Below are 26,066 nucleotides of genomic sequence, written 5' to 3'. Positions count from 1 at the left end.
GGGCCTGGGAGGGCAGGAGGGGGCGCTACTTCTGCAGGAGGCTGTCATGGCCAGTTTCCGGCTGGCTTTCCGCCAGCCTCTCCGGTTGAACCTGGTGGGGACAGAGTGCTGAGAGCACAGGGGAGTGTGGTGTGGGGTGAAGCTGGGGGAATCAGAGGCCAGAGGAGGACGCGCCAGAAGCAAGTTAGGGGTTTGGGTTTTATTCTGCTGATGATGGGAAGTGAGCTGGCAAGGCCACCAACCCCGCAAAACCCAACCCAGATTAATCCGGGCCTGCCTCCTCTACCCCCACGCCCGTGGATGGGCCCCGTGGGAAAGCCCCACAGCCGTGCAGGTCAGCGGCAGGAATGGCCAGGCGCCCTTCACCGAGGGTCCCGGGCTGGAGAGCGCTTGGCCACTGCTGAAGCCTGGGAATCGCAATGGGCCTATCACCTGATGTTGCACGTGCTTCTCGGGAGCCTGCACAGCACTCCACGGGGCCTCCACCTCACAGCCGGGCACAGCGTGCCGCTGCCTGGCGCCCACCACCTGGACCTGGGGCCTCCGCCCAGTGCCCTCTGCCCCGCCCAGTGGGCTCAGCGCCAGTGGCGGGCGTGCGGGTGCGCTGCTGATGCTCCTCTGAATCCACATCAGTGCCACGCAGCTTCGACAGCTCGGGCAGTGGGAGAGTCCTAGCGCCTGATTCAACCCAACATCTAAAGAGCAGGAGGTTCCAGAGGCCTCTGCTGCAGGCCAGCTCCCCTGCAGCTGGCGCTCAGGCCAACGCCAGAGTCCCCTGAGCAGAGGCGACCCATCCAGGGGCCAGAGCCAGTCCCCGAGCATTTGATGGAGTCGACTGACAGCGGCCGCGGAATCCACTCAAAGCGCCCCCGCCCGACTGCTCGCTGCGGGCTGACTCCTGACACAGGGCTCTCGAGGAGACGGGAGCCACCATCAAAAACACAAAACACGGGGGAGCAAGTGCCTCCGCCGCCCTAATGTCTGGAGCTTCCTCAGGCCGAGGACCGCTCCTCACCTCTCCTGCCTCAGTCATGACCCCGTCACGCAGCTGTGTCCCCTCAGCCTCAGTGCCTCGGACCCAGGACTTCAGGAATTATGTTTTAAAGGAATTAATCAAGTGTCCGGAGTGCAGATGATGAAACTCTACAATGGAAAACACCACACGCCCTGGGGGAGGCACCCAGTTTAGGGGAAGGTCGTGGGTTTCTCCTGGGCTGATTCCCACCCTCCCACTTACCCGCCGGTGGTACAGGCAAGCGACTTCACCCCTCTCAGCCTAGCGGCTGCGCCTGTCATCACTGCGCAGGCCCTTCACCAGGACAGTGTGAGCCACGGGGTGACCCCTAAGTGCCGAGTGCTTACCTGGGCGACCGCAAGGGGCATCCCCCAACCAGTGTCCCGGAGGCTCCCCCGTCTGCTGCCTGGTTTGGCTGCACCAGGCGACCGCCTCTGTGCTTCCCTCTGTGCGCGCCTCCACCCCTGCAGGCGGCACCCCGCTGTGTGCTGAGCTGGACGGCCCCCAGGACGTACACACACCGAGCTGCCCAGCTCAGCTGCTGCTCCTCCGTGCAGGGGTCTGTGGCCTGTGAGCACACACTGGGAGGTTAGCGAAAACGGTGAACTCTGAGTGCACACGCGTCTGTGCACTGGGCCACGCCAGTCCCGCCTCAGCCTCCCGGTGCCCGCGTCTGCCCCGCCTCAGCCTCCCGGTGCCCGCGTCTGCCCCTCTGCCTGGCGTCTTGGACCTGACCCTCCCCACCCTTTGCCCTCCCTCCCAGGCGTTATTTGGTGGAAACCGCGAGCTCCTGGAAGAGGAGGCAGAAGCGCTGGCAGCTGGGAGCAGGGCCTGGCGCGTCCACGTTCACTTCGTCGTCGCTGTGGGAACATTGGATCCAGCCCCCGAAAAGCAGCTGTGTCTTGGTCAACAGCTGAGCCGCAAGGATCTGTGCAGCGCAGGCGGGCACTGGAGAGGGAGGACCCGATGTCCCGCAGGGACCCACCACAGGTGCGAGGCGCTGGTCCTGCTCCAGGACGAGAAGGTCGGGGTGCACCCTGGTTTGAAAGTGCTCAGAGGCCAGCGTGGGGGTCCCGGAGAGATGCCTCGTGATCTGATTTACGTTCTTAAAGGTTACTTTCGTGGCTTGTGGGGCCCGGCTGGGCAGCGTGGACGGAGGCCCCGCAAGACCATTCGGTGGCCTGGAGAGGAGGCGTGCCTGGGGCCAGGGCAGCCACGTGGATGGAGAAGACAAAGGCTGGAGTCCGACCCCTCGGAGGCCCTCTGACCCGGCACCTCAGGGAGGCTGTGGACTCGAGGGGTGCCCAGCACAGGCGCCTGTGATTGGCACAGCGGCCACAGGCCTGTGTGAGGACGTGTTGGGGCTCCCGGCCCGCAGCTCTGTGGGGGGAGCCACTTTGTTCCAGGAAGCTCAGACATCACCCACTCGAGACCTCAGGGCTGTCCGTGGGAGCCAGCCAGCGGGGCCTCTGACAGCCCACCGGGACAGAGTGCAAGAGGACCTAAGCTCTGAACCCTGAAGGTGTCGCCAGGGACCAGTCGAAGCAGAACAGGAGGACCTGACGAGGGAGGCCCAGCCTGGGCCCTCCACACACGGAGGCTCTTTAAAACCCTGAAAAGGGCCTTTCTGCTGTGGGGAAATGTCTCGCACGCAGTCAGGAAAGGATGTGGTCGGAAGGGAGGGTGCGGAGGGGGGGTGGGAGGTGGTAGTCACAGGCTTCCGAATCTGACATACACAGTGCAGCAGGAGGAAAACCTAATTTTAAACTTACTCTGTAATTTTGGTGCAAACCATCTGAGAATCAGGACCCGGGCCAGTGCCGGGGCTGGGATTGGCATCCGTGTGGGTGGACAGGCCACCCAGAGGCTGTGGCTTCGTGACTCGTCAGGTGACACGCCCCTGCTGCCCCCACCTCCCAGCACAGCCCTCTCCCCGCACCTGCCCTTGAGGGGGTCTCCATCCGCTCCCCTCTCTTACCTTCCACCCGGGCTTATTTCCAGCTCCTTCCTGGAGGGGCTTGGGGAACAGAACAGTGTGGGGCGCTGGGTGTGCCATGTCAAGTGGCACTGGCTGGCACATGGGCACACTGCTCTCCTCAGCCTGGTGCTCAGTGTGGTGTTCCCATAACCTAACTTTCCACATCTCCAAGTGGGGACTCTGTCACTGTGAGCTTGGGGCCACTTGGGTGGGAATACTGAGGCCTCAGGTCCCCAGAGTGTGGTCTGGAAGGAGGGGCTCTCATCCTCTTAGCCCCAGGTCCTCTCAGTGTGGAGGGGCACAGCCAGAAGTGACCCAAGGGGGTGTCCCAGCCCCTCTGCATGAGGGACTAGGCAGGGACTCCTGTCACCTGGGCCGGGGGAGCTCCATCACGAATCTCCAAGCCTCCCTGGGAGGGCTGTGGGCACCCTCCGTGTGTGATCCCCCACTCCCATCCCACACCAGCCCGGGCCCTGCCTTCTAGAACACCAGCTCCCATCTCCTCAGTGACCACAGGGCTTCAGGGAGCCAAGTGGGCTCTTCAGAGAGTGGCTGTGCCCGGTGGGCCCTGGAGACCTGGCCGGTCTGGTGGCACCTGGACCTTCACCCAGGGCCCACTTATTTGAGTGAAATGCTTCACACGAGCTTGTTTGAGATTTGCCTCTTTCTTTTATAAAAGAGACGCAGGAAGCGTGAAGGTTGCAGTAATCGATGTTTTCATTATTAGCTCCATTGGCGAGTCCATTAGCTGTGAGTGCTGGGTCAATGGCTGATTGTCTAAAACGCAAACACTGTGCTTATCACAGCGGAGAAGAGGTTGTGGTTCTCGAGAAGGAGGGACGAGATAATAACTCACATTGGCCCGGCGTGTTAGCGCTTCCGAGCACCTGCACACCCCGCTTCGCTGGCCCCTGTCATCGCTCGGAGACGTAGGAGGCCCCAGCTGCTTCTCAGCCCGTTTCACTCAGAGGAGCCTTTGCTTGTGTGAACAGCGTACGCTGGTCCCTGCCTCCGACAGGTGCTGCCGGTGCTGCACGGAGAAGGCCCAGGGCTCCCCCCCCCCCCCTTAAGCACACATAACCTTCAGCGTTAGGCATGGAGCTGTTCTAATAGTAGACCCTAAGTGAACAGTAGATGCTAGTGTGCTGTTGTTTTTTAAGGTGAGTGAACATATAAAGTGTAAACCTGTGGTAACGTGCTTTGTTGTATACAAGTTCTACCAAGCTACAGGCATAGAGGCATGAAAATGATTCCAGTCAAATATTTACTTATTCCTTTGGTGGAGATTTATTAAGATCTATTATTATCAGCAATGTGCTAGACACCAGTGATTCAAAAATAAGTCACAGTCCCAAGCCTGAAGGCAATCATAACCTAAAGGGAAAGATAGGCACAAAAACAGATCATTCTAATCAGGGCCTGTGAAGGTCTGAATACATCCCTAGGAGCACGGAAGAGAGGGCTTCCTGGCGGAGGTGATACATTCAGTGATTCTCAGAGGAAGAGTAGTTAGGTACAATGAGACTAGGAGGGAGAAAATGGTGTGGGCAGAGGGCGGGGCATGAGCAAAGGGGAAGAGGTGAGAAACAGAATAGTGTGTGGGGATGAGGAGGCCAGACCTTGAGAGCCACTTTGTCCTATTAATGAACTTGAATTTTATGCTGTGGGTGAAGCCATTGGGGCCCAGGTAGAGGAGCCTTTGGGGGGGTTTAGACGTAGAAAGGGCACAATCATATCTGCGTCTCTGAGAGACCAGTTAGAGACCGTTACCATAGACCAGGTCAGAGATGCTGAGGGCAGTGAGAGTTGGATGCAGAAAAGGAGATAAATTCAAGCATCATTTATGGAGCAAGATTCACAGGATGTGGTGGTGCAGTAGGTGTGGCAGTCCAGGAGAGGGTATAGGAGAAGCCAAAGATGACCTCACCTCTGACCTGGAAGACAGTTAGCACTGGGCCACCCCTGCAGCAGCAATGGGGAAAGGGCCCACTTTACCGTGAACAAGGCGAGTTTGGTTTGGCCCATCTAGAATTTGAAGTGCCTCCATCCTCTTACATGTAAATGAAAATAAAAATTCATTTATCTTGCAGTATATTTTGAGCATTGACTAAGAAAACATATAGCACTTAGCACAGTGGTTGGAATAGAGCAAGTGCTCAAAAAGTGCCAGCTATGATGATGGTGGTGATGATGGTGATGATCGCAATGGTGATGCTGCTGCTGATGACAGTAATGATGGTGATCATGATGGTGATGGTGGTAATGGTGATTATAATAATGGTGTTGATACAACAAGGTTTAACTATAAGACTGCGAACAAAGACCACTAGGGGGTGCACCAAGGAAGCATAACAAAATGCGGAGACAAAGAAACAGGACAAAATTGTCAATGGAAGATATAGAGTTCAGAACCACACTTTTAAGGTCTCTCAAGAACTGTTTAGAAGCCGCCGATAAACTTAATGAGATCTACAAGAAAACTAATGAGACCCTCGATGTTATATTGGGGAACCAACTAGAAATTAAGCATACACGGACTGAAATAACGAATATTATACAGACACCTGACAGCAGACCAGAGGAGCGCAAGAATCAAGTCAATGATTTGAAATGCGAGGAAGCAAAAAACACCCAACCGGAAAAGCAAAATGAAAAAAGAATCCAAAAATGCGAGAATAGTGTAAGGAGCCTCTGGGACAGCTTCAAGCGTACCAACATCAGAATTATAGGGGTGCCAGAAGATGAGAGAGAGCAAGATATTGGAAACCTATTTGAAGAAATAATGACAGAAAACTTCCCCCACCTGGTGAAAGAAATGGACTTACAGGTCCAAGAAGCGTGGAGAACCCCAAACAAAAGGAATCCAAAGAGGACCACACCAAGACACATCATAATTAAAATGCCAAGAGCAAAAGATAAAGAGAGACTCTTAAAAACAGCAAGAGAAAGAAACTCAGTTACCTACAAGGGAATACCCATACGACTGTCAGCTGATTTCTCAACAGAAACTTTGCAGGCCAGAAGGGAGTGGCAAGAAATATTCAAAGTGATGAATAGCAAGAACCTACAACCAAGATTACTTTATCAAGCAAAGCTATCATTCAGAATTGAAGGTCAGATAAAGAGCTTCACAGATAAGGAAAAGCTAAAGGAGTTCATCACCACCAAACCAGGATTATATGAAATGCTGAAAGGTATCCTTTAAGAAGAGGAAGAGGAAGAAAAAGGTAAAGATACAAATTATGAAATCTATCATACAAATATGCATCTATCAACAAGTGAATCTAAGAATCAAGTGAATAAATAATCTGATGAACAGAATGAACTGGTGATTATAATAGAATCAGGGACATAGAAAGGGAATGGACTGACTATTCTTGGGGGGGAAAGGGGTGTGGGAGATGCGGGAAGAGACTGGACAAAAATCGTGCACCTATGGATGAGGACAGTGGGTGGGGAGTGAGGGCAGAGGGTGGGGCGGGAACTGGGAGGAGGGGAGTTATGGGGGGGAAAAAAGAGGAACAAATGTAATAATCTGAACAATAAAGATTTAATTAAAATTAAAAAAAAAATAAAAAAAGGAGAAAAAAAAAAAAGTGCCAGCTATGATGATGGTGGTGATGATGGTGATGATCGCAATGGTGATGCTGCTGCTGATGACAGTAATGATGGTGATCATGATGGTGATGGTGGTAATGGTGATTATAATAATGGTGTTGATAATGGTGATAATGGTGGTGGTGGTGGTGATGATGATGGTAATAATGGTGATGGTGACAGTGGTGATGGTGGGGGTGGTGGTGGTAGTGATGATGATGATGATGGTAATGATGGTGTTGATAATGAGTCCATGGCAGGGGAGAGAGACATGGGCTAAGAGTTGGGCACATGTCCTCTTTCTTCCTTCTGCACAAGGTTGGGGACAGCCAGGAAGAGTAGCAAAATGCCCAAATGGCAAATTTGCTAAACGAAGCAATTAGACTTCCAGACTGGACTTGAAGCCAATGAGAGAATCGCTGTGAGAGACTTTGTCTGCCAGCCTTCGCAAGCGTTCACTTCGAGGTGGTTCCAGAGGTGACACTTATCTCCTTGTGTCACCAGGTTCTATGTCTATATTTTCTAAGTTAGGTTGACTAGTGACTGGGGTTTAAACAACCTTCTTTGTTGAGTAGAAATTCTACTACAGGGATTTCCTAAGAATTGATGTAACCTTTCACTTTGCCTCCTTTTGCCCTCGTACAACCTAATAGTTCCTTCCAAGTAGATCAAACCTTAACCAGCACCTCTTCCCAACAAGCAAACCTCACACACACTCATAATTCCCAAGAAAGTGGGTTTTGCAATGAATGCCTTACACACTTGGTTATAATTCCACCATCCCAAATAGTCGATGCCTCCTTGTGGGTCTCACAAATGCCTATTTGAGTTTTCTACTTCCAGTTGGACCAGCTATGGTTTTATTTAACTTGTTTTGGTATTGCTTTTTAATTTTTGTTTGTTTTCATTTGTTCCCATTTAATCATGAAACAGCACAGCATGGAACTTTTTGATCTGAATTCCCCTCTGAACTTCCCATTTTGCCCAAGTTGGCTGTGTTAGGAAGTGGTAGGCACCTCTCCAGCTTTTGAAAAATTCATTCAGCCTCTTCCTTTCTGTGCATCTCTTCTGCTTTGCCAGGTCGAGCTGGGAGCTGCCTGACTTGAGGGAAGGGAGAGTAAAAGCCATCAGTGACTCAGATGGGGTGAGCTACCCTTGGTACGGGAACACCACAGAAACTGTGACCCTGGTCGGCCCCACCAACAAGATGTCCAGGTTCTCCGTCAGCATGAACGACAACTTCTACCCCAGTGTGACATGGGCAGTGCCCGTGAGCGACAGCAACGTGCCACTGCTCACCAGGATCAAGAGGGACCAAAGTTTCACCACCTGGCTGGTGGCCATGAACACAACCACCAAGGAGAAGATCATCCTGCAGACCATTAAGTGGAGGATGAGGGTGGACATTGAGGTGGACCCTCTTCAGCTCTTGGGGCAACGGGCCCGGCTGGTGGGCAGGACTCAGCAGGAGCAGCCCCGGATCCTGAGCCGGATGGAACCCATCCCCCCCAATGCACTAGTGAAGCCCAACGCCAATGATGCCCAGGTCCTCATGTGGCGGCCCAAGCGGGGGCCACCTCTGGTTGTGATCCCTCCTAAGTAGAAGCCGACTGGCCTGGAAGTATGTGGAGCACCCGTGGCGGAGACACGCAGTGGGGTTGCCAGGGATGGCAGGAGCCAAACTGAATTTCTGAGCCAAAGCAGACCTCCCGGTTTGCCCGCCTTTGCAGCCACCTGTGAAGAGCAGAGCTGCTCCTTGGGTGGTAGAACCATAACCCTTAGGGAAAGCCTCTTCCTCTTAGGAATAAAGAAATCACTGCTTCAACAGACTTGCTGTGAACACCATGCAAGGAGCCATATCTTATTTGGAGCTGACCAGGATGATTCTTTTATCCAAACTATTGACCATTTTCCTGTGAGATGCAGGGAATGGAAACGACACTAAACAGTGCCTGTGGCAAATGCTGCTTCCCAACCAGTTAGAAGTGGAAGTGACACATCCACACCAGGCGTTTGTAAGACAGACAGTCCGCTGTCGGATGGGAGAGGGTTGGGGGAGGGCGGAGTGGAGGGGAGTGGGGAGGAGAATGGGCGGTGGGGAGAGGAAGGAATAAGTTATTATTACAGATGAATCCTTGTGCATTTATTAGTTGGTTATCTGATCATCCAGAGACTCACTGGAATGAAAGGAACACTTAGAAACTGCAGGTATATTGACATTTGCTCTAGTCTGAGAGGGAGTCCTGGGAGCTGTCCAAGGTGCTGATGTGAACTAACCGATGGTGACTCTCAATGGTTCCATCTACCTACCTCCTTCCAAAAAGCGATTACTCGGAGCACCCTTAATCACAGCGTTTGGATAGGTCATTTCTGTGCTCTGCAGTCACTATGATATTCGGGGCCTTCGCCATGTTCTCAGTGAAACCTGAATTGTGATTTTTGTTTACAGCTGCTTGTTCTGTTCCCGTTACTAGTCCTAACTTTACAAAATGATAATGTGTAAAAGCCAAGAATCCATGGAGGGCTTCAAGAACATTTCAGCAAATAAGAATAGCATTTTCACTTTTTGTTTGTTTGTTGTTTTAGTTTCTGAATGATTTGGACCTTGTGTGCCAGGGTCCGGAAGTTCCTGACGTGTGCATGGAGCACAAAGCAAGCACTGTGCTTATATATTCGATTCTTTCCACTCGATTTCACAGAAGCTCAACTTTAACTGCTGGGCCTTTGTGAGATGTACTTCCTAAGCCTTAACTTCGAGCTCTTTAATGAAAATCTGAGCTACTCACATGAAGCAATAAATATGAGAAACCGTATTTCCTTTGGTCAGGCCAATATCAAACTTTTTAAAGAGTTTCTAATTTTTTAATAAGGATTTTTCCAGCTCTTCTAGCTTATATCACCCCCCCCCCAAAAGAGCTTTTCCCTTTATTCCCACTCATGAACTATGATATATAAATATGGTGCCTTTTTCAAGCCCCTCCCCCATGCAGGATGATTCTAAAAGTCCCACAATGCCGCTGTGGGCTTGATGGATGGACATGTGGGCCTGGTGAGAGTTGAGGTTCAAAGCAGTTATGACAGCCCTGTGGTTGGCTCCAGGGATGTGTCTTCGGCCAGAGTTTGAGGATGGAGCAGGAAAGCCAAGAGGGCCTTTTTATGACTTTTATTAAAAGTGCAATTTAGCTGAACTTCTTTCAGGTTCTGGTCCCAGGGATGGTGCTCACTTGCAGGAGAGGGTTAACAGATCCATTTTGAATGACCCTGTGAACTCCACACCTCGGCCCCGAGCTGCCCCCTAGATTTGTTACTGATGGCACGCTGAGCCATTTATAACACACCGGCGACTCGCAGAAAACCAGAGACAGTTCCCTTAGAAGTAGTTCCGCTGTTCCATTTGGATTCCTCCGACCCTTTCCATGCTTCCTGGGTATGCTCTGTTTTGTTTAGGGGAGGAAGCCCCAAAGAGCTCCGTGGCTGAAATATAAAGCTGCTGGTAGTCCACACTGAGAATCGGAAACAGCAGTGTGTCCCTCTGGTTGAATTAGATGCCACCCATATGGGATTCTGGAGAGTGGACACTGATCCTGGATCCTAATCCATGTCATCTTACTTTAAGAAAACCTGATCTTTAAAAATTGAAGAAAAAAAACAAAACACAAAAAAGAGAGAGAAGAAGAAGAAAGGATTATGTATATTACACAATCTTATAGGAGATTTCTGTTTTCAAATACCCATTGCCCACTCAAATACGATGTGACTTACACAGTTATATTCAGATATAACTTTTCCAAGGGTGCACTGTCTTTATAAAGCGAGGCACCACACACTTAGCAAGACTGGTTCCTGCTGAAAATGCACACTTTTCAGAATTTCAAAAGAATTGACTCCAGGCCAGTTTTCTCGAAAATTATGTGATGACAAAATGAGAGAAATAGATAGGAAAGTACTTATACAAGATAAAGCCCTGGACAATAACCAAATATACACTGTGATCATTGTCAGTGATACTGTGAACTCTGCAGTGGGGCCTCTCAATTCTGAAATCTCCTGACGATGTGCTAGGGCCCTGCAGCCAATTATTTTAAAGTGATCGCCGTTTTACAGGAAAACACCCTTTTCTGTCTGTGAGGCTCGATCATGCCCCTCAGCACAGTCAGGATATTGCGAAGTGAAGGGCTCTCCAGAGGGAGTCACCTCCAGGTCCCCTCCCTGCTCCCATCAGGCGTGTCCCCAAGAGCCCCCAGGTCTGGCGGCAGAGGCCATCAGGTTAAAGGGACTCATTCAGTGCCTTGATTAGTTGGCTGGTCTTAGGATTACATTTGGATTCTACACACACACACACACACACACACACACTCTGGAAAACAGCATTTCATTGAGACATAGGTTCTTCACTGTAGTCACCTTTGAGAGCTTTTATTCCACGATCCCAAGGGAATTGAGGTCCAGTTAAATTAGCTCATCTCAGGGCCACATCCCTACTTACCAGCAGAGCCCAGAGGAGGGCCTGGGCCTCCCACACCTCGGATCACAGCACAGTCACACTTACCTGAGCCCCACCGTCCGCTCTGGGCTCCACCCTGAACCATCACCCTCTTAGCACTGGAGACGATTGGATCCACCCTTTAAAGAACGGGAGAGGTCCTTGTTACAATTATGTTAGAAAATGAACGTTCCAGGTTCCCTTTGATCGGTTTGATCTGTGGCCTCTGTTTTGAAATTGAGCTCTTAATCGGGCCCTTTGCAGCGCACATTTTACCTCCTGGGTCATGGCTTTGGTCCACAGCATGGGGGAGGTTGGAGGCTCGTCCCCTCTCCAGTCCCATCCGAGGTCGTTTCATGACGCCCTCCGTCCAGGTGCTAGGCGTGTTATCTCACAGGTCAAGTCATGTTCTGAGCAGCAAAATAAAAGAACTGTGATTTATATTTTACAAAAGGCTTCCATATGCATTTTCTCACCCCTAGACCATCTTGGAGGCGTGCAATATCATTATTATCATCCCCACCTTACAAACACTGCCTTGAGATACACAGACGTTAAGTGACGTATTCATTGACACAAACAGAAAATGTCAGGAGCAGGTTCAAGCTGGGCCGTCTGCTCCAAATCCCCTGCTCGCCCAGGCCCTGAGCTGCCCCCCTGGTGCTCCCTGCCAGGAGGGCACAAAAGAGAGGGAAGCGAAGGAGAAAGCCAGTCATTTGCTCCTACGCAGCCACGCAGCCTCGCCCGATCTACTAAGTGAATGTATTAAAAATAAGCGAACACTGATTTCTATGCCGAGAACCGTGTAACCCAGGGAGACTGGCCGGAGATGCCCACTGGGCACAGCGTGGGGGCGCTGCCTGGCAGCTCTCAGCAGCACTGGCGATTAGCGAGGAGCAGTCTGTTCTCGGGGTCTCGGGATCCCTGAGGCGCCATAAGCGCAGGAGGAGGGAGCAAGCAACGCAGCTGAGGCCCCAGCTGCGCGAGGCCCTGCCCTGCCACCCCTCATCCCGGCAGGAGGAGCCCGCGGGGCGGGGGCAGCGTGAACAATGGCCTCGCCAGCTCTGCTTGGCACATCGAACAGCCGCGGACACAATTAAACACCGCCAGAGCCAGCTCCCAACTGAGTTGCAAAGAAAGATGTAAACACGCACGCACGCACGCACGCGCACGCAGACCCACTACACTCACCCTCTTCAAGCTGAAAAGAAAATTAATCAAAAGCCCAATGAGCACTGAGCTCTATAATTAAGCCCAAACGATCCTTAGATGAAAGGCGCTGAGCGAGCGAGCTCCGCGCGCAGATATTTTTACCCCTGTCATTGCCATTCATTTCTTTGGGATCCGAGGAGCTGGTTCCCGTTTCCCTGCCCAGGCAGCTGCCGTGGGGGCCCTGCAGGAGCGTCGCCGCTCAGCGGCCAGAGGACAGGCAAGGTCACTGGCCGTTCTCACACGCTGGACAGGAACGCATCTGCGGGGACGGTGCTCGCCCCGCCCAGTGATGGACCCGTCACTCCCGTCGGGCCTCCTAACAATTCCCTTGCTGTGGACAGTAGCTCACAGTTTACAAAGGGTTTTGCTTCTCAAGTAGAGAAGCAAACGTCCCTGTTCAAGATGGAAATCTTGTGTGGCCCCCTCTCTCTGTCCCCATTACTAATGGCAGAGACGCCCCTTGGCTCATGTGCCACAGTGTGCGTAGCACAGGCACAAACATTTCTCATGTTCTTCTCACCCGCCTAGATTCTAGGCCCTAGAAGACTCCTCTGTAGCCCCGTTTTACAGGCGAGGGATCTGCGGAGTCAGGTGCAGTGACCTGGCCGAGGTCACACCAATATTAGTGGTGCTCCGAGGACTCGAGCTTCCGCCTCCTGTATCCACACCGTTACCCACTTTCACGGGGCCTCCTCCCCTAGTTCGATGCAAGGGCCCTTCTGTGCTTGTCCTCAGGCAGGGCTGACCGGCCGGGACAAGGACAAGGTGGCCTTTGTGGGGTCTGCCCTAATGGGTCCCTGGTGTGGCTGGACAGACAGATGCAGCTCTCTGCAGTCCCCAGGCTCTGTGCCGTCAGCTTTCTCTCCTGACCCACATCGGAAGAGAGGCCCATTGAGGTGCCCTGTGGTCAGAGGCCAGAGTCTTGGGGTTACCTGGACCAGCTGGTGAACTAGACCTTGAATGAGTCACTTTATTCTTCGGGGCCTCGGCTCCTCTGTTAACGTAGCCGCTAATACAGCCCAGCCCGTGCCACAGTCAGGGAGACACAGTGCGATGATGTCTAGAAACAACCCCAATATCTACGTGTTGCCTGCTGTGCGGTGTGGTCGCCCCGTGGACTCCCAGGTGCAGGGCGAGTGGCAGGCCCTCCAGCCCCATCTCCTGGAAGCCCAGAGCCACCTCAGGGAAACCCACTCTCCCTGCCAGTGACCCTGGCCTCGTGCGGGAGGGGTCTCCTCAGGCACCAGGCTGGGGAGGCCTGGACCCTGGCAGTCAGGAAGGAAGGGACTGCTGCTTGGCCCTATAGCAATCTGCTCGGGACTGCATTGGCCGCTGCAACTCTGGGAGGTCTTTTGAAAAGGAAAGGAGGCCAGACGCGAGACCTGGCCCAGACCTGAAGTCCCAGCCCCACTCGCCTAGTTTAAGGCGACTAAAGAAGCAGCCGGGGACAGCTCACCTGCCATGGGCTCGGGCAAGAGAAACAGAGGGGAAAGTAAGATAGATAGATGATAGATGGATGGATAGGTAGGTAGATAGATGGATAGATGATAGATACATAGATGATGGATGGATGGATAGATATAGATTAGATAGATAGATAGATAGATAGATAGATAGATAGATAGATAGATAGATAATAGATACTAGAAGATGATAGATGAATAGATGATACATACATACATACAACTAGTACATACACCTATCTACCTACCTACCTTTCTGTGGCTCTCCCCTGGCATGCCTGTCCCTACAGGGTCCCCGATGCCACAGGCCTTGGCTGGGACACCTCAGTCCGGAGGGAGCATTGCCGACTTGGCTGTGCAGTGCACACACCTGCGCTGCCCCCCCCCCCCCAGGCTGGAGCCACATTGGTGTGGCCCCTCTCTCTGCCACCTGCCTGCTGTGGCTCCACTGGACCCGCCACACAGCCACAGCCTTGCCTCCAGGCTGCTTCCCAAGCCCCTCCCAGTTCCCACAGCCCAACCAGTCCTCTCCCTGAGATGGGCCACCCCCTCACCCCCCCCCCCCCCCGCGGCTCTCTGAGGGGACAGGTATTTTTTCCAACTGGGGAGTGGTCGCGAAGAGACCCTCCCAGCTCTTCTCGCCAGAACCAACTTGACCAAGGCCTCAGGCGGCAGGCCCCACGCAGGAGCCTCGCCTCTGCCCCCGGCGCCCACTCTCCTCGCCAACCCAAAAGCGTGGCGTGACCCTCAAAACAGCTGTGTGCTGGGTCAGGACGCCTAGAGCGGGAAGCAGACCTCGGAATGGGAGCACTTGGCCCTGGGGCATCGGAGGGTTCAGACAGCGCAGGCAAAGCACTGCTGACCGTGGGCTGGTCTCAGCTGGCCGACGCCATCCCTGGAGGAGATGGGAACCAGGGCGATGCGTGCTCCAGGCCGGGCCCCAGGGTGCACAGCTTAAGGGAGCACCCACTCAGTTTGTGCAGACACCCACCCTGCACTTGCTGAGTGAGCCCCTAGGGTCCGTCCTGGACCCCAGACTCGTCTCACCTGTCCCTGCCTACTTCCTGCCAACTTCTACCCTGTTTTCTTCTCAAGGAGAATGGATGAGATCCCTCCGCATCCCATCCTCTCAAACAGTGTTCACACAGTGTCTGCCATGCGTCAGGCCACACGATGTTCACAGGCCACAATGCCCACAGGCCACAGTGCCCACAGGCCACGATGTTCACAGACCACGGTGCCCACAGGCCACGGTGCCCACAGGCCACGATGCTCACAGACCATGATGCCCACAGGCCACGGTGCCCACAGGCCACGATGCTCACAGGCCACGATGCTCACAGGCCACGGTGCCCGCAGGCCACGATACTCACAGGCCATGATGCCCACAGGAAGCTTTGCAAGCGCACAGCACAGGAACCTGCCCCCAGGCATGTGCTCCCGGAGCCCTCTCTGTCCAGAGTATCAGCATCTGCCAGTGAGGAGACTCAGGGAGGGAGGGGTCAGTGACAGGAAGCACTGTCAAGGGCTGAGCTCCTCTGAGGAAAGGCACCGGGAAAACCTGTAGCCACATCCACACACAGGCACTGGGGTCACCTCCCCTCAGCTCTCGTCCCATCACCCCAGCCTCCAATCCAGTTAGAGTCCCACACAGACGCTCCCTGGGAAAACAACAGGAAAGGTGACCATGCACCTCCCGTTGAGAACTGTCCCATCAAACGGGGCTTTGAAAGCAAGAGGCCAATTAGTACCCAGCCCACGCCCTCCCGTGCCAGCAATGAGGAAGCCATCACTTCTAATTAATTAGGGCGGAAAGAAGGGCCTGCATATGCATTTATAATGAGGGGCTGAGGCTCTACCCCACCCCTAGTGCGTAGTGTACATGCTCACACTCACACACACACACATATGCTCACATGCACACACACGAACATTCACACGCAATGCACACCTGCACATACGCACAAGAACACACGCGCACTGTGCACACACACACACACACTCACACACAGGTGCATGCACCAGGGAGTACAGACCCCGGCAACTGAATGACCTGAAGCATTTCTTCTGGCCCTGCCATCAAACACCTGCTCCTGGAAACCACTCACGAAATCAAAGGCAAAGGCCTTCGCTGGCGCCTTCCTCAGAACAGAAAGCAGCCTTTGTTGTGAGAGAACAAGCAGCTGTAAACGCCTCTGATTCGAAAACATCTGCAGCCAAACACGACCTGTTCACGCAGGTGCCCTCCCCGCTCCCACCTGTCGGTTGGGAAGGAGGCCCGTTCTCGGTGCCCTCACCACCCCTTCAAGGTTACGGCTTTGCCTCGCCTTGGGGGAAACTGCAACTAAAGGAGTTTCTGTGCAAAGATTAGGCTAAGCCAAGGCACCCTACTGCGTTGTAAATCTATTACATAATAAAACAGGGGTGACATGGCACCGAAGGTAACGGTCAGGCGAACCCTCGTGATGAGGCTGCAATTCTGCACATGGACATCTCTCCTGGCCCATGAGCAGCAGGCAGACTCTGAGGTCATCGCAGGCCTCGGCACACCTGTGCCACTTCGCACCTGTCACCCAGCATTCTGCCATTCTGGGCCAGGCAAGATCCCACTGGCTGGCAGACCAGGCGCTGAGGGAGGAGGGGAAACTGGCATTCGCCGACACGGAGCGTGGCAGCCATTCCTCTGCAGTTTCCGGATCGGCTTCTAGGCTCCTAAGTCCCTATTGGCATGGTAATGGGTGGTCTGCAAACTGCCAACAATTGCAACAAGTTTAGTGGCCACCTACCTAAGAACCCGGGCACGTTCTGCCTAGAGCTGAAACCATCATGAAATCTGAAAGCGCAGCAGTGTTCACTTGTAACCCTGGGCCCCGTTGTGCCGGCAGCACCCCTGTAAGCAGCCCCAGGTATCAGAAGCCCAAAGATACAAACACAAAAACCGATCAAACTTCAGTTCGCCCACTGCTTCGGGACCACAGCTGTTACACAAAGCCATGCGGACAAGTGCCCACAAGAAAGACAGTGGAAACAAGTTTTCTTTTTAAAGACAACCTGATTGACAGCTTCAGGCTGAATAGTGCAGACTCCGTCAAGCAGCCAGCCTGAGGCACGTGCAGAAATCCCCACTGAGCCCTGGTCCTCCGAATCCAGCGATTCCTGCAAATCTCGACACTGAGAACGGGCCAGGGGTCTGAAATGCCCACCGTTTCTGTCGGTCCTTTGCACCTGGCCGCTGGGCTGTGCCTACAGACGACCTGCAATCCCTTGATACCACTTTAGTGTTCCATCATTTTTTAAAGAACCATGTAAATGCTACAGACCATCTTTCCTAATGGGTGTGTAAATAATTACCCATAATTTTGCATAAAATGTCAGGGTCATTGTCCCTTTGAAATCTATTCACGGTGCTCAGATCTGCTTTTAAGGAATGGCATTCTTTAGTCGCTGTCTTAACGCCGTTCTGTTCACATGTTTCCATGTCCACGTGCAGGTCACCTCGGAGGACAAGGCACACCCGGCCAGCAGAACCGTGTGGCAGACTGAGGAGGGAATGAGCGTGGCTGGTGGCTCCCAACCTGAGGCCCTGGACAACTGGTTTCCCATAAACCACATGCCATCCTGCTTGTCTCCTCGCCACCCGCCCATCCAGTGACCTGCCCCCTCCCACCCACCACGTGCCGGGCACCTCCCCACCGGCAGGGCTGCGGGTTGGCTCCTGGGGAGGTGTGTTGAGGGGGTTGTGCCTGCTGTATGTTTCTGTGTGTAAAGGTTGGGTCCATCCAGGTCTCCAGTCCATGCCCAACCCTCTTATGAAGCTGCCCAGGGTGAGGGCTGCTCATCCGGCCTTCAGTTACCTGAGGTGGCCCAGCCCTGGTCCCCAAGCCCTGCCTTCCCTCCTACCCTCCCTGGTGGGAAACAGGGAAGGTGCGTCTCCCCTCTTTCTCCCTCTCAGTGTGGGTGGCCAATGTCAATACTCTGGAGATGTCTCTGACCTTGGAGAGCTGGGGTCAAAGCGTCCTGCTTCCCCGTGCAGCCAGGCTGGATGGCTGCAGTAGCCAAGGGTATGGTGTTTGCCGCCAGGGGCAAGGGGCAAGGGGCAAGGGGAGGACCACCCTAAGGGGGCACAGGAGGTGTGCATTGTCTTGCTCACTGGTGTCTTCACTGGCTTGCTCGCTGCTTTATTTATGGAATATGTATTCATTACACAGCGGAAAACCCAGTCCCATCTCTGAAGTATCCAGGCCCAGAACTTGTCTTCTTGGCCCCATAGAGCACAGTGAGTTATTCCACTTTGAAGCCACAGACATGGGGGGAAACTCCCTCCCTGAGTCCAAACACCCACCCCCAACCAGACTTTCAACCAGAAGTGGGTTAGAAGCCACCAGCTGGAGAGGCTGTGAAGCCACGCCCATCAGCGGAGCTTGACTGTCTAAACAGCAGCCCCAGGACTGCCCCCACCCGGCACCAGGCCTCCCCTCTCCTCTCCACGTGCCCGGGGGCTGGCACTCAGCTGCCCTCCGCCCAACTCAGAACTGAGCTGCCCCTGCTCCAGTGTCGCCCTCTAACGCCACCTGCACATCAGAGACCCGCGAGCTCGGTGACCTCCCGCACCGTGGTCTCGGCATGGAGCCCGGCACCCGTGTTTTAAGGAGACCCTAATGGTTCTGCAGGGGGCTGGGCTGAGAGGCCTCTGGCGTCTGCTCTCCCACCTCGCCTCCCACATCCTTCATTCCCCAGCTTTCTCGGCTCCAAGAGTGGGAGAGGCCACTGAGAAATGGCAGTGGTCTCCTCCTGTTCCTCAGCCTCCCCCCGCCGCAACCCCTTTCCCCCTCCCCCACCACAGGTCAGCCACCCTGAGCGGGTCCCTGAGGAGTGGCAGGTCCCACCACTGTCCCCTGAGCCTGGTGCTTGTGCCTGTGCCCAGCCTGGGACGGCTCTCGGACAAAGGCCACCAGCCTTGCTGGGAGCAGAGGCCTGCCTTTTGCCAGGTCCTCTCTCCACTCGCACCTCCCTCGGCTCCCAAAGGCCAAGGGTTCAAGGTCACTTCGGTGACATTCATGTCACCAAATCCTAATCCTGGTGAGAAGGCCCCTCCAGTGTTTTATTTATTTATTCATTCATTCATTCATTCATTCATTCATTATTTATTATTGATTTCAGAGAGGAAGGGAGAGGGAGAGAGAAATAGAAACAACAATGATGAGAGAGAATCATTGATCGGCCCTTCTGCAAACCCCCCTCTGGAGACTGAGCCCACAACCTGGGCTTGTGCCCTGACCGGGAATGGAACCATGACTGCCTAGTTCATAGGTGGATGCTCAACCACTGAGCCACGCTGGCTGGGCCCGTCCAGCCTGTACAACCCCAGCCTTGCCCACTTCTGCAGAGTCACCTGAACTGAAGGAGGGTCTCCTGGTGACAGAGGAAGGAGTCACACTGCCCCAAGCCAGTCCTTCCCAACAATTGGGCAGCATCCAAACCCCAGATGGCCGAGAAGAGATCTCCCACTTCACACAAGATCTCCCTGCTGAGTGTGAGTAAGTGTGTGTGTGATGTGTGTGAACGTGTGTGTGCACATGCAGATGCCATGTTCAAACCATCACCATCACAGAGGTGTGCAAGCGGGTTCCATATTAGATGTATACACAGAACGTTGTGATCTATTCACACTGTCACACACACACACACACACACACACACACACACACACACACGCCCTAGGGAACTGTGATGTGGGACAAGTTGTTCCGCTACCCGACCTCCCCATCTGATAACTCCAGGCCAGTAAGTACTATTTCCCACCCACGGTCAGCCACCCCCGTCCCCCTGTGGTCCATACTCCAAGCCTCCTTCCCCAGGGAGAGAATGCCCTGCCCTGTGTCCATCGCTCAGGGTCCTACTCTGACGGGTGATGGACAGTTCAGTCCGTGCGTGGGAAGAGTTGAGTGTTCCCCCCAGGTGACATTTGTGTTTTGATAGTGACCACAGACAATGCCTTCCCCAGAGGAGTGGCTCTAAGGGTGGGGTTTCGGGCACTGTTGTGGGCCAGGAAGGGGGCCCTTTTTTTATCAGGGGCCTTTGAGAGCTCCCAAGCCATGCCTGTCTCTGCGACCAGCCGGTGCGTGAACACAGCTAGCCACCTGTCCACACACTTCCCCTCGGGGCGAGACACAGCCTGATATGAGCCCTATGTTTCAAAATGAAGAAAGAGCAAAGGAACCAGCTGATATGGAAACCTCCTCGCCGGCCAGCGGGTCCACACCCTTTCCATCCCTCCTGCTCCCTCTCTCGGCTGCCACCGCGTGTGAATTTACTCCTGTGTCCTCTCTGTGGTCTCCCCCACCCCCCCCACGCCCACATGTACTGCCTTCCTCTCTGTCTTCCAATGGGAACTGGGCTGGTTTTCGGGTTGGGACAATGAGCAGGGGCGAAGCAGGCACCGGTGTGTGGCCTGGCAGAGCGGAACGGGGCTGCTCCAGTTTGGAGAACGGCCGCGGAGGAGGAGGAGACGGGCTGGCCCTGCGAGTGCCTTAAAATGACTTTCATTCGGAAACTCTGAGTCGTCAGTCTTCGGATGTACATCAACTCAAACAGATGTTGCATTTCAGTTCTCTGGGATTATAAAAAGTTAAATACAGTGTGTATTCAACAACAAAGCATCTTTCCTGTTTACTTTGGTCCTTAAAGTCGCAGTGCCTGGTTTCCTAAGAAGCCGTGGGGACGCCGGGGCAGAAGCAGGGACCCTGCCTGGCCAGCGGCCCTCGCCAGCCTCCTCTGTGCCTTAGCCTGTGGTCTAGGGGAAGGAGAACGTTCTAGAGAGGCAGAGGGTAAACTCCGCCCTTCCACCCTCCCGCCACGCCCCGCACACCAGCTGGCGGCTCTCCTCCCAGCTGGCGGCTCTCCTCCCCGTGTGAGTGGCGTTCCTCTGCTTCACACTGGCCACGTGACCACAATGAGCTGTCTGGGGGGGTCTGAGCTCCCGAGGCAGTTAAGGGTTCTGGGGTGCTGCCCTCTCTCCCTCAGAGCTGCATTTGTTGTTGTTGTTCCTCTTCACCTGCGGATATTTTCCCATTGATGTTTAGGGAGAGTGGAAGAGAGAGAAATATCACTGTGACAGAAACACATCTATTGGTGGCCTCCTGCACGCCCCCGACCAGGGCTGGGCTGGGGAGGAGCCTGCAACCGAGGTACATGCCCTCGACTGGAATCGAACCCGGGACCCTTGGGTCCGCAGGCCGAGGTCAGAGCTGCATTTTTAAATGGCGAGGATGGGAGTGGAGTTGGGGTGGACTTGGTTCGGAAGCTGAGCTCCTGGGAAGGAGCTGACGACTTGGCCCCGTGGCGCCAGGGCCCCGGCCGGCAGAGCCCTGCCCGCCCCGTCCTCGCCCTCGCCCTCCCACTGGCCCACGCCCGCCTGGGGAGCGTCTGTGCCGCCTGGGTAGCCGGTGTTCTCTCTCCCGGGCTTTTATTCAAATCTGTCTCGGCTATTTTCACAAGAGGGGTGACCCTTGGGTGGGGTCAGTTTTTAGAGGGCTGAGGGTCACTAATTCATATTCTCTCTCTCGAATCAATAAAGAAATAAACATTTTAAAAAACAACCTGTACATTTCACGTTATGGAATAACTGGCATGGTTTGGAAAAGGAAACAAGGTGTGATTCATTGGCAAAAGCAAGCTGTCCTATATGTAGGTGTTTCTGTTGTATATCTGCATTGCACCTAAAGAAGAAATTTGGGGAAACAAAGAATGTTCACACAAACACGATATACTGTTGCTACCTGTGTGAAGAAATGGTCCGACCTGCGGTCAGCGTGGGGGTCACACATGGTCGCTCTTTTCCAGCATTCTGGTTGGATCCTGTTCGCAGAGTTCAGCGAGCCTTTCTGGAGCCCCTCAGCCCACCCCCGATTCCCAGGAGCCCTGGGTCCTGAACCCAGTCCAGAGAGTCACAGCGCCCAGTATAAAGGACAGGGTCACAGCGACCCGTCCTGCCTCCCCTCCCCCGCTGGGAGGAAGACTCCAGGTCACAGCTGTCCCGCCCCGGGCCCCACGCGTGGCCCAGTCACTGTTCTCAGGAAGAGGGCGGCCCTGCAGGCCCTTCCAGAACCCGTCCACATCGTGGAAACGCCCTCCTCCCACGTCGCTAAGCCTCTGCCTTCCACCCGGGTCCGTGACCGAGAGCCCGGCTTCTCATGCCAGGCCGTCATCGAAAGCCCACATTCACATCAGACAGGCCGTCCCTGGGGGAGCTGCAGAGCAAAGATTGATCTTTTCTTTAATGTTTCATTTTTCTATTTCATTGTTTTTACTGATGTTTTCAAAATATCCCATGGTTTGTCCCACTCTTGTTTCGTTATGGAACTGAAGGCGTTTGGTCGCGCAGTGCTAGCAGGGCCCAGCCCCAGGCCCTGCAAAGGGTGTGCCTATCTTGTCAGGAATGGTGCCCCCAGGAGAATGGGCGCTCATGCTTAAATCCCAAACCCCTGATGGAACACGGCTGCAGAGTATAGAGGGCAAAGCCACACGACGCCGTGAGTTCTGGGTTCAGAGTCCCGATGGGAGCCGACTGCCGGAGGGGCGGTCAGGGTGACCCATCGTCTCTTCGTGTCTTGAGGACAGCCCTGCAGTCATCCTACCTTCAGTCAAAATGCTACCTCAGCCTGCCGGGGTCCAGCCTGTGACCACTGGTCAAGTCCAGGCTCCTGTCTCCTGCTGCCTGGGGAGTTGCTGATGGCCCAGGGGAAGGCCGGGCCTCTGTGAGGCCCCACGCAGCAGTGCTCATTCTGGGGGCATGTTCCTGCCCCTGGCGGCCCAGGGCGTGTAGAGAGGTTCACATCAGTGAGGCGCAGAGTGGGCTGGAGCTGCGTGAGAGAAGCCGATCGGGGCTCTCCCAAGACTGATTCCTTCCGCAGACACTGCCTGGGTGACCAACGGGTGCCAGGACTCCTCAGTGAACCGGCCGGCAACACCGCATCCCTCTCGGACTGCGTCTTGTGGGAGGAGAGACAGGGGCGTAATCGATGAGAAAAGGGCACCGTGCTGGGTGGTGAGAAGTGATGTGGAAGAGGACTTGGAACAGAACGGGAGGTGGAGGGTTCGGGAGCACCTGCCTCCAGGTGACTTCCTGTCGGGGCTGCGCCCCGAAGCAGCATCAGTTTCCACAATAGCAATGATGTGCGGCCTCTCCAGCAGGCGCCCCACTGATCCACACTCACGGCGTCCGGTTCCGGTGAGCCCGAGCCTGCTCTTCCCTCACCGCAGAGCAGCGCCGGTCATGGTCTCCTGTCTTCACCAACAGGAGGCTTCGTTTACTGCAGCGAGAAAGGGCAAGTGACTCGCCAAGGGCACCCGCTGCTGAGGTCAGAGTGAGGGTTCCCACGAGCTGACTACGATTGTCCCAAAGCAAAGAGCACAGGCCAGGAGCCAGAGGCTCCAAGCTCAAGGCCCAGCACGGCCTCTCCCTCAGTGTCCAAAACCGGGAGACGTTGATCAGACCGGAGGCCAGGCCGCGGCATCCATCGGAAGGCGTGTGCAGGTGGGACGCTTCAAGGCAGCAGCAGGCTGTGCAGTCCTCCACCTCCTGTGACCCGGGAAGTAAACCCTGTAATGAGAAGGAGTTATTCTTGCAGCATGTTGCACACAACTCCCAAAGCAACCCTTACTCAAGTTGGAAAAATTAATACAGCGTACATTTTCCGTCTCTAAACTAGTTATCTGACTCAAAGGGACGCAACGCCTCTCCTGCCTCTGCCATGTCAGTCCCTGAAGAACTGTCCCCCTGGCCGGAAGCCTCCGTCTAAGCCACTAGATCAGACCGAACTCCCGGCTGCACACGCCCGGACCTGGGAAGCCCGGCTGTGTCGGCTTCAGCGTCGCCTCTCCGTCTCCCCGGGCACCTGGAATGCTCAGTAAATACTTGGGGAACAGGAAATTCTGAATGTCTTTTGTTTTTTCCAAACAAGTGCCAAACACTTGCAAGCTAAGAAGCTATTTATGCCTCCGCTTCTGAATCAGAGTAAAATATTAGCACAGAGGGAGACGTGCAGCCCCTTTGATTCCCACAACGTACGGAGGCTGGAGAGCGTGTGGAGCGCGTTCACACGCTCACTCACACACCGTCAGGCACTGCCGCCTCGTGGGCGCTGAGGACACAGGTGAGCCCGCCTGGCGGACCACACCTCATTGCAGCAAAGCTTTGCTGACGGAGGGAGGTGGGGGAGGGGAGCCTGGCCACGTCCAGTCTGGAAACAGTTCCCCAAAGGAGTGCCTGAGAGTAAAGGCTGAGGGACAAGGGCCAGGCTGCAGGGCAGAGGTCACGGGACACACGGGAAAGCCCCAGCGCCAGCCTCGAAACCTCCATCCACACTCTTCACCAGGACGCCGGGGCCAGGCCATCGCTCCGTCCGTGGGTGCAGAGGCCTGAGGCTGACGCCTGGGTCTGGTTCCCTCCCTGCCTCTCCCTTCCTTCTCAGCAAGGAGAGCGCAGTGGAGGCAGAGGCTCCAGGGCGGGGGGGGGGGGGGGGGGGGCATCCTCTGAAGAGGGAAAAGCCTGTGGGGGGCTGAGGGGAGGAGATTGTGGTGCGTCGGAGGGGCCGACAGAGCCCAGTAAGAGGAGGGAAGAGGAGGCTAGAGGGGCAGCGGGTGCAGCCTGGAGGCCTCTGCCCAGATCCCAAGAACAGGGTAGGGATGAGCAGGGGGGACATCACCCATGTGTGCGCCTCCAAGACCTCCCTCTGGCTACAGAGTCCCCAGGGATCACCTGCCAGCTGAGCAGTGACGGGGACCCAGCCGGGTGGCCAATGGAAAGAATAGATAGAGTCAGTAAATGCTTAGGAGACAGACTCCAAAGAGCCCAATGGTTCCTGGAGCATGTATTGGGCTCTTGCTGTATGCCAGGCACGAACCATGGAATTTACTCCTCCCAACCGCCCCCTTGGATTGTTTCTGTTATTACCCCACGTTTACAGAAGCAAGTGAGCCATCATGTGGAGCAAGGCCACCAGCTGGCACGTGGCAGGGCTGAGATGGCCGGGCACTCAGGTCCCACCCTCACCCTCCCACGTGGCACCACTGGCTGTCCGGCTTGGGCAACGAGGGGCATGGGGTGCTAGGATAGAAAGGAGGGCCAGCGAAGCTGGTGGGAGGAAATGAGAGTCAGCATGCCGAGGGACACCCTGGTAGGATGCGTGGCAGGCGGCCTGGAGCAGGAGGAAGTCTGGTAGGGGGCAGGGCAGATAGACCTGAGAGTTATCAGCAAATAAGAACAATGAGCCCCAGCCGGTTTGGCTCAGTGGATAGGGTGTCGGCCTGTGGACCAAAGGGTTCTGGGTTCGACCCGGTCAAGGGCAGGTACCTTGATTGCAGGCTCCTCCCCGCCCCGGGCCCTGGGCAGGACTCATGCAAGAGGCAACCAATAGATGTCTCCCTCTCACATCGATGTTTCTCTCTGTCTTTCCCTCTCTCTTTCACTCTCCACTAGCCGCTCAGAGGGTGTGATGGGTGGCGAGGGGGGTCCAGACACAGGCTTCTGGGGCAGCCTCTGGCCCCACCTCCTGCCTGGGCCGCAGGAGCTGCTTGCATGCCATCACCTCCTCCCTTACAAAGTCACGTTGGCACACGCCTGCCAGGCGGTAACAGACGATAATGTACTGTCATTAACACATCCCCACATCCCCATCTATTTAAAACCCCGAGAAGCAGGCAGCCACGCCTTGGACTAGCTCAGCGGTGGGATTACTGCCGGCTAATTATAACCGCCATCTCCGAACTCCAGGGGACCCTGGGGCCTCTGCCTGCCCTGAGGAGCCAGGAGGGACTGGGAAACTGCCGACTCCAACTCAAGACCCGGAAGTTAGCGGGACATGACACCCTGGCACAACGGGCCCAGAGAGAGACCGTTGCCAATGTCACAGGGCGTCAGCCAGTCTCTGGCAGGGGTGCCCTTGATCGGCCCCTCCCAGGTGAATCGGGGCTGGTCCCCTGTGGCCAATACGATAGGGCAGACATAGGTGATTTTCAAGGCGAGGTGATAATGACGCTGCAGATTGCACTCGGGCGTGGATCCGGCTGTGAGAACAGCCAAGCAGCCCAGTGGACGGGCCCTGTGCTCTGGAGCGGAGAGCCCGGACAGCAGCGGCCAGCACCAGCACGCCAGCCTGTGAGCGCCCCGGGAGTGGCATGCTCCTGCCTCTGCCAGGCCTTCAGATGGTGCGGCCACAGTGACAGCAGCTGGAAGCTTGGAAGGGACCTCGGAGCAGAGCCACCAGGCTGCTCCCGACTCACCAACAGAGGCTGCTGGAGGTGACGGCGCTGAGCTCC

General features: G+C 55.0%; 1 protein-coding gene across 2 annotated transcripts in view; it reads left to right on the top strand.

Moving 5' to 3' along the window:
• FAM78B (family with sequence similarity 78 member B) overlaps positions 1–18,833 on the top strand; it is a 50,228-nt gene extending 31,395 nt beyond the window's left edge. Inside the window, exons 2-3 of one of the 2 annotated variants that reach the window (XR_004973462.1) lie at positions 7,671–8,605; positions 17,239–18,833. Coding sequence is in view for 1 of the 2 variants with exons in the window: in XM_036344933.1 (XP_036200826.1) it covers positions 7,671–8,193 (523 nt within the window). In the remaining variant the exon portion in view is untranslated. Of the gene's footprint in view, positions 1–7,670; positions 8,631–17,238 lie in introns of those variants that run through there. The other variant, XM_036344933.1, reaches the window with a different exon arrangement.
• The last annotated feature ends 7,233 nt before the right edge of the window (positions 18,834–26,066 follow it).

This window comes from Myotis myotis, unplaced genomic scaffold, assembly GCF_014108235.1.
Source record: "Myotis myotis isolate mMyoMyo1 unplaced genomic scaffold, mMyoMyo1.p scaffold_m19_p_18, whole genome shotgun sequence".
NCBI classification, from domain to species: domain Eukaryota; kingdom Metazoa; phylum Chordata; class Mammalia; order Chiroptera; family Vespertilionidae; genus Myotis; species Myotis myotis.
This window is presented reverse-complemented; position numbering and strand designations above follow the sequence as displayed.